The following is a 9,271-nucleotide window of genomic DNA, read 5'->3' on the forward strand; positions in this document are numbered from 1 at the left end:
TCCAGTTTCGATTTCAATTCCGATCACAAACCAAACGCTTTAGGAGATTTGGCCATTCCGATTCTAATTCCAAATCATTCCGATTCTTATTTCCTTTCTGATTTCGGTTGCGAATCAAACACCTCCTAATTTATTTAAAATAAATATTTTTTCTAATAATAAATATATTCGAAATGTACTTTCTAAATCTGCTTTCGATGAGCTTGGTTATTAGTAGGTAGAGAACTTCGAATTGCAAACCTGAATGCCAACGAAGCAAACCAACTAAGCATGCAATATAGGTTTAAATGTCTCCTATATTGATTGTGCAATTTTTAATTGGTAGCGTGAAATGATGTTGATATGTTGCAAATGACTTGGCATAAATGACTCAGACAATGAACTGTTTACAATCCCAATATCGTTGATATAAAGTCCAAGAAGAGGGAGAAAATCTGCTCCATTGATAGCTGGAGGTGGTGGGGGTAGGTGGGTGCATGCGTGCGTGTGAGAGAGTAAGAGAGAATTTTTTTTTATTAAAACTGGTTAAAATAAATTTTAAGTTGTGCTTGGACATTAGTAACCACTCTCTTATCAAATAATCACGGGTAAATTGAACGTGAAAAAAATGAAAACATGATGATGGAAGAGAGAGATATGGTTGTTAATTTCAGGAGGTGCTTGGTTCGCCGATGGAATTGAAATTAGAATAAAAATCAAAATAGTTTGAAATCAGTATCGAAATGACTAAATTTCTCGAAATGCTTGATTCGTGATCGAAATCGAAATCGAAATTGAAATAATTTAAATTTATAGAGGAGAATAAAGATTGAGTTCTATGTAGATTGAGCCGTTCCTATTTTACCTCGAAAGTGGAATCGGAATAGGACTCCTTCCAACCAAACGGTTGAAATGAGAGTCATCCAATCCTATTCCGATTTCAGATCCCCACTTCTCCCAATCAAGCAACCTTTTATTTCATTTCCAATCTCTCTCCAAGAAATAAAGTTAAATGGGCTAGACTGCTTGTTGGGTCCTATCACACTTAACATGCCATTTCTTACACTTAACCAGCATCTAACTACTCCAAGAGTTTGCTTAATTGACAAAATAACATATCTGCATCTTGATGAATCAAAGGCTGTCATTTTGCCATGGAACAACATTGTCGTCTACGATTACACTATGGAGAAGAAACTAAATTTCTGCTAGCAATACGTGGCAGGCTTCCACTCACCACACCATACATCACACTAAAATCTCACCATGGAGCTATGCATAAATCTCAAACTTCAAAATATAATCTATCCTATTTCTTTTTGGGGGTAAATTAGAGTGGCATCTCTTTAAAGATTTGCGATTTACATCCCCCCCTTAAATTTTTTTTTTTTGATTTTTTCAATTAAACCTCAAGAATTAGATTTTTATTGTAATATGGTCTAGCCATTGATCTCTATTAGAATCTGTGAATCCATGATAATCACATAATATAACTTAAGAGAAAAAATAGAAATAATGCCCTTGTTGGTTGGATTATAGTATTATAATGTGTTTTGGTGGAACAAAAAAAGATCATGCGGTGATCATGTAACTTCTTCCATTCCTCTTCCTTTGTTAGTAAACAGGGCCATCAAGAATTTTGGTTCTAGTTCACTTAGAAAAGATAAGAGGAGAGAGCGAAAGGAGAAGAGATTGCTGAGGCAGTGAAGGGAGAAGAAAAGAGCAGAGGGAGAAGAGAGGAACCTATTAATTTCCATAGTTTTAAATATGAACTTGGTCCAAAACTTCAGCCAAAGTTCGCATTAGTTCCTTCCTATATCTATAATTGTGCCTGAAGGTTAGAAGCTGATGGAAGTGGAGGAGTTTGCCTTTGGGATGAGTGCTCCCAATGAGGCTTAAGAAATTCAAGAATATGAGCAATAAAGATGGTGGCACCGGTGGTGATAATGTTGATGGTAATGACAGTTTTAGAGGTAGTATAAGAAGTGACAAAGGAGAGAGTAGTGACAGTAGTTTGAATGCAAGAAGATGCTATTCTATGTGCTTTTATCAGTATGTTCTTGGGAGACAAATCTTCAAGTATCTCTTTACACTAACTCTACCAGGATTGAAAATAGTAAGGGGGTCAGAGGAAGGGAAGCTGGTGGAAATTTGATAGGTAATAAGATTTTGGAGGGGAAGAGATTAGGTATTGGTACTAAAGATGAAAGATATTCAATGTTAAAGATTTAGCAGTGGTCTAATAAGAAGGGGAAGCTCCTGATCTTTTTAAACATTTCCTCTTTGGATGGGAGATTACCATGGGCTGAAAGAAGTGACTTTTTATATCAGCTCTTTTTACTTTATTTTTACTCAATTTTTTTTCCTCTATTATTTGTAATTATTTGATCTTTTAGACCATCGTACATTTTTCTTGATTCTCCTGATTTCGAGTAAATGACGGGTGGCTAGCTGGTTGCTCTCTTTTATCTTTCTTTACAGGATGCATTTGGCTAGCCATTAAAAAAATATATTTTTTTATTTTTTAATTTTAAAAAAAAAATCAAAAAACAATGTTTGGTAATATCATGAAAAATAAAAATAAAAATAAAAAAAATAAAAATAATTGCTTTATATGCTAAGTAAAAATTTTTTGTTTTTCAAAATTTACTTTTCTATTTTTTTTGTTTTACTTCCACACATCTAAAATACCAAATCAAAAAGTAAAGAGCCCGAATCCTTCTCCCTCGTCGAGCTCTTTACCTCTCCACCTCCTTCTCCTTCTCTTTCTAAATCCTTCTTCCTCATCGAGCTCTTTACCCGTTCTTAAACGTTACTTTTTGCTTTATAGCGACGTAGTTACCAAACATACTTTTTATTTTTTTATTTTTACTCAATAGTAAAAATCAAAAAAATAAAAAATATTTTTTAAAAATCAAAAATCAAAAATCAAAAAGTGTAATCAAATGCACCCTAGATATTTTTCTAGCAAAATCTTTACAAATCTCTTAAATACGATCATAGAAGATTTGTTGGTACTGAAATGGAGTATCAAGAAGCGAGATAGGATGGCTAATATGAAAGATTTTATCTAGTAAGTGACAGTAGAAATAACGGTCAGAGAAATGATCAAGTATAATTTTTTAAAAATTTTAGAATTTTTTAAAGTGGTATCTTTATAATTTTTAAATAGATTTTTATTTTAAAATAAAAAATAAATTAATAATTTGACAGCCGCCATTAATAATATCAGATTTTGGCTGGACGGATGGCCATTTATACTTTTCCTTCTTGTAGAGAGATCAAGAAGGTTCCTGCAATGGTGACAGGAAACCTACCTACTTATTAGAAGGAGAAAAGTTACAATTGCTTATCCAAATCCAGTGCCTGGCAATGAAAATATAGAAAACAAATTTGTACTCGTAAAAATCTAGCAATGATGAGGTTGCAATAAGCTCCAAAGTAGGTTAAAATTGAGTTGGTGACTGCCGTTGAAATTTCCTCTTTCTTTCGACTGATCCGAGTCACGGCAGACGTCAGCCGGCGTTTGGTAAGAGGCGAGATTATTATTAGGTGGAGATGAAGGGCAAGAAACACAACAAAAATTTGCAACAAGCGGAAGATAAAAAGCGTCCAGATTCGCTGTATCCAATCAACCACGAAAGAACCCAGGCAAGTAGAGATCCCCAGCCACTCTCGAACTCCCATAATCCTTGCGTGCGTAGAGGAAAAGATATGGGTTCTCTAGTGGATGCAGCCTTCGTCCAAGCTCCCGAGCACCGACCCAAACCCACCGCCACAGAGGCGGTCGTTGGCATCCCACGGATCGACCTCTCCCCCGTCCTCCACTCCCCCATCCCCACCGCCGGCGGCGCCGCCCCGCCGGCCGTCTCCAGTCTGCTAGCGGAGGTGGAGGCGGCGTGCCGGGATTGGGGGTTCTTCCAGGTGATCAACCACGGGGTTCCTTCAGAGCTGCAGGACAACATCATGGCAGCGTCCAAGGGATTCTTCGCGCTGCCGGCGGAGGAGAAGTGGAAGATGAAGAGGGATGAAGTGAATCCGCTCGGGTACTACGACACGGAGCATACAAAGAATGTGAGGGACTGGAAGGAGGTGTTCGACTTCATCGTTGACGAGGTGCCCGTGCCCGGAACTGATGAGTTCCTCTCGCTTAGGAACCGGTGGCCAGAATATCCTCCAGGATTTAGGTAACGGCTTCTCCTCGATGACATGTTATTATCATGTTGCGCATCTCAAGTTATCATTTTTTTCTCTCAAGCATTTGTTGATCTCAGTTGTGTCCATAATTTTTTTGAGGAATCGGCCATGGTATATCTGATCCATACATAATATCATAAAAAATAAATATAAATTTTTGACTGCTCCTTCGTATTGACAATGGGTCCGAAAGGTATTTAACATGGTAAAATTTAGATATTTGCATCATGTTAAAGGAACCATGGCATGTATATTTGGAACATATTTTTTATAAAGAAAAACTGGTATTTGCTATTATAAATTTAAGCAGATTTAGATGATTGTTTTCCTTTTTTTTCTTTTTTTTTTTTTGGAAAAAGAGGATTATTTTCTTGTTTAGCTGCAATTCTAAATTTCAATGATTCAACTTGAGGGTCAACAATCTGGATCAGATGAGTCAGCTTTTGGTTAGGCTCTTTTGGATCAGTCTCTGAGGGATCTAATTAACATAAAATATCAACCTAGTTATTAAGTGGATCAGCCATCCAACTACATTAAATTTGCTCCCAAAAAAGTACTCGAGATATACATGGTGCCAATTAACTTCCTCTGTTTATTTACTATTTCTAAGTATATTTTGTTTAGCTTATTAGTCATCATTATTTTCGAACTGTCATAATTTTCCATATTATTTTACAAATTAATTATCATTATATGAACTTATGAGTTTAATCTAATGATTTCATCTTAGGCTCTTAGTTGATATCTCTACCAAGATCTATGGTAACAATGTTGGCCATCTTGAATATCAGGTTTAAATATCTTGGCAGATATAAATTGTCACATCCTAAAATGTCAAAATTCAAATTTATTGGCTGATCCAAATTATGTTAAGCTCAATTAAAACTTGAGCCAAGCTTGTGCAGATATTTAATATACTAAGCTGAGCCCAAGCAACCTGGTACTCGGCTCGATTTGTCTTGTTTGCACCTATAAAAAAAAATAAAAAAATAGCTCTAACTCATAAGATATTTTCCTTATATAGAATCATGTGATCAAAAGAATTGTCACACAATCACTGACATAGATCACACTAAACCATGCCCATGTATTTCATAAAATTCCCCTCTGGTGCCTAAACTTATCTTTATTTTATTTCCTAACATTATCCATATATTCTCTTTTTTCATAAAATGTCCCAACTTGCATGAAAGTGATGATATTATAAACTTTTATTTGTATTTTTTATAATACTACTAGACATTAAATTTTTCCATGAAGAAGGATTTTAGAAAAAAAGTATTATTGTTTCAAGTACCATTCTACATATACCATTGACAAGAACTATATATCCAATCACTTAAGGAAGGAAGTAAGAAGAAGGTAACGATTTTGTTTATTTTTTAAAGATAATTACCGAAACATACATGAGTTCACAAAAATATAAATTTTCCATTCTGTTTCAAGTTGTTTTATTTCCACCAACATCTCATTTGATAAAAATAACTAAAGTTTGTCACAATATACAGGCTTATAATTGGCATGTATAGCAATGTATAATAAGAGAAAATACATGTTTTTAATTATTTATTTCAATGACATGAAATTGTAACAAAAAGTACATTGCATATCGATGGCATGAACCATGATTTGCATCATATAATTATTGTTAACTTGTGTTCATGGTAAAGGTTAAGGTATGCATGAAGAATAAAATTAGAAGGGCGAAACATGCTATTTAGATTGAAATATAATAATTGTGAAATACTCGGTTACAGTTGGATTTTTAATTCATTAACATCAAGCAGTCACAAAAGTTATCATACATGTCTTTTTTTTATGATAATAGTTATTATACATGTCAATAGAATGAACCTTCTATTTCCATGGCAAAGAGTAAGGCATGTATCGTGAACAAAATAAGAAAGTAGACAACAAATAAAGCACATCACCAGTATGCAATTTCATACCCAAATGAGACATGTGCATGCTTCTGTTACAGAGTGAGATCCGTTTGCAAACAAAGACCTAGATTGAGCAAAGTTGATGTCAACTTTATATATAAATTGGATTAACTTGATCATTTAATAAAGTCTTCACAACTTAATTATTGGTCCTATACGTAATTGGGACAAATGTTTCGGATCATGATGACCGCTAAGATCCTCTTTGACATCGAAAGTTTTTGGAACATCATATCTATTACATATTTCTTCTTTGTGTAGGGAGGCATGTGAGAAATATGCCAAAGCTGTGAATGAATTAGCTTTCAGGTTGCTGGAGCTGATTGCACTGACTTTGGGCTTGCCAGCCAAGCGATTGAATGGATTCTTTAAAGATCAATCTAGCTTCATCCGCCTCAATCACTACCCTCCATGCCCCTCCCCTCATCTCGCCCTAGGTGTCGGCCGGCATAAGGATCCTGGAGCTCTCACCATCCTGGCTCAAGATGATGTTAGTGGGCTTGATGTCAAGAGGCGATCTGACGGCGAGTGGATCCGTGTCAAGCCAATTCCCAACTCTTATATTATCAATGTTGGCGACATTGTTCAGGTGATTAGGCACCAAGATTTCAACTTCCTATCATTTATGTCATTCAACATTGATATGTAATATAGTTTTTATGAAAAAGTAATGTTTGACATTGTTTATGGTAGGTCTGGAGCAATGATAAATATGAGAGCGCAGAGCATAGGGTGTCAGTGAACTCAGAGAGGGAGAGATTCTCCATTCCTTTCTTCTTCAATCCGGCACATTATGTGGAAGTGCAGCCATTAGAGGAGCTTATAGATGAAAAGAAGAGCCCGGCTAAGTACAATGCCTACAATTGGGGAGAGTTCTTTAAGTCAAGGAAAAATAGCAATTTTAAAAAGCTGGAGGTAGAAAACACCCAAATTTATCATTTCAAGAAGGTGGTATGATTGCTCAATAGTCTTGCTATGGAGAGGATTGTTAAGTAAGTCGTACAAAGGAGTGTTATGTTGACATAAAACCTACTGTATCTTCCATACTATGTAATGGAATGTTATGTTGCAATAAAACCTACTATGTGTTCCATACTATGTATTGTTCAGTGTGTTAACCAGAAAGTATGTAAAATATTATGATGCTTTATGATATGGATGAATTTTCCTTCCCAGCATTTGCTTAATTTAGACTCCAAATTAATGCATCATTTGGTTTGGTTTGTTGCGGGCTTTATTCCTTATAAGTGGAAGTGGAAATAATTTCAGATATGCAAGAAAGTCACTTATTTAGTGCTTATTTAATGAGTTCTTAGTCATCTATTTATAAGCAACAGCAACCAAAGAAAGGGGGCAACCAAACAGGGCAGCCTGAGTTGCACGCTTTGTGACGCCATTTCGGAGACCGCTGACCACTTATTTCTTCATTGTTCATTTTCTAGGAAGGTTCGGTCACCTTTCCAATCTATCCTAAATCTGAAGACGCTACCTCAAATCCAAGTCATGTTATGGAACAGTTGGAGATCACAAGAACCGATTCATACTCTTAGGAAGGGGTTAGATGTTCTAATGGCTGCAAGATTCTGGTGTTTATGGAAAGAGCACAACAAACAATGCTTTGAGTTCCATGCCTATCTTCCCAGAGTTTTGATGCAGCAAGTTGGAAAAGTGTTTCTGTTGTGGACAGCTCATATTAAAAGTGAAGAAATAGACCAAATCCAACAAATCAGGAATGCAGTCAAGGAGTTATTAGACAAATCGGTCTACAGCAATTAGCAATGTAAACATATGGGAAATTCAACTAAGTTTCCCATCAGAGAAGATGAAGGAAAACAAGAATTTTATTGGTAACAAACTCTCTCCCCAAAGCTCTTGGTCAGAGATCTAGAATTTAAAACATCAGAAATTCATGAGAAGCTGCAGTTCAATCTGGAGTACTTAGTTTCAGAGTCTGAAAACCCGAAGTTATCAGAGAACAGCAACTTCAATACACCCAACCCAACTTCTGTAACTGAAACAAGAAGAGTTCAGACAAATCCTACTGCTGCTAAGCTATCCCACACATATTTCTTAATGAAATCCTCACTTCAGCTTAGCCGGCAAACATACATGCATTAAGTTTGCCGTAGTGGGGCACCTCATGTTGTTTTACAGGGAAACTACTGAGTTTCCTTCTTCAACTTTGCTGTACTTTTGCAGTTGCCTATCTCTGCAACTATAAACTTCTATACATTCTACTACTAATAAATAATGGAGGCTTGCCCTTCTTTTCATCAAAAAAAAGAAAAGAAGAACAGAAAGCAATGTCGATGGCAATGCTTGGAGCTTCCATTGTGAGCTCTTCATTTTTCTTTGAAGTATTGTCAAAACTAATTCCCCCACCAAAATATCCCTTAAAAGAGACACCCTAGTTACTAATGACTCTCTTCTAGTTCTTTTTCTTCCTCGGCAACAAGTCCATCCTGTTTTCTTCTCTACCCATTTTTCCTCCTTTTTTTTTCTAAAAAAATATTATCTATTTTTTCTCCTTTTATTTTCTATTCTACTCATTGAAGATGTAACATTACAAGTTCCAAATATTAGTAGGATATAATTCACAGGAATGTTGCCTTGTTGTGGGATTGTATCATGAGCTCAACTTATAAGGTCACCCTATTTTGCTCTCCTCAGCCAATAAGAACATGATGTTAAGCTTCTCGGTTTTCACTCTGACACCGCTGCGGCACCTATCCACATCAAGATACAAACAGGATAATTTTCCGTTAGAAGTGACTTTGTGTTTATCAAAGAAGTAAATTAACAAACTTAGAGGCTCCAGGAATCAAAGGCTGGCATTTTGCTGCTGGAGTCTTGCTCTAGGGCGCAATATTACAATGCATTATTGTTGTATGCCATAATACAAGGTGTATTTCATATTCTATCCAATACGTTTTGCACAAATTATGATTACATTATTCACGAATATTGTTACGGGGACTGCCTGATTGTCGGACCTTACCTTCTTTTTTCGGATCATGGCCGGCCATCCATTAACATCCCAGTTGGACGAGACCACACCAAGATATCAAAGAAATGCCCAAGCACCCAAGATCAGACAGCACTACAGCATTGGCCTATGTCCGACCTCCATCTCGGCCTAATTATCGACCCCA

General features: G+C 36.0%; 1 protein-coding gene across 1 annotated transcript; it reads left to right on the forward strand.

Annotated features, from left to right (window-relative positions):
• The first annotated feature begins 3,512 nt into the window (after positions 1 to 3,512).
• On the forward strand, positions 3,513 to 7,306 carry LOC105060011 (protein LATERAL BRANCHING OXIDOREDUCTASE 1). Its single transcript, XM_010943560.4, has 3 exons — positions 3,513 to 4,166; positions 6,381 to 6,708; positions 6,813 to 7,306. The coding sequence occupies exons 1-3, from the start codon at positions 3,538 to 3,540 to the stop codon at positions 7,074 to 7,076; spliced, it is 1,221 nt and encodes a 406-aa protein (XP_010941862.1). The 5' UTR covers positions 3,513 to 3,537; the 3' UTR covers positions 7,077 to 7,306.
• Positions 7,307 to 9,271: the final 1,965 nt, after the last annotated feature.

The sequence above is a fragment of the Elaeis guineensis genome, chromosome 6 (assembly GCF_000442705.2).
Source record: "Elaeis guineensis isolate ETL-2024a chromosome 6, EG11, whole genome shotgun sequence".
Lineage (NCBI taxonomy): Eukaryota > Viridiplantae > Streptophyta > Magnoliopsida > Arecales > Arecaceae > Elaeis > Elaeis guineensis.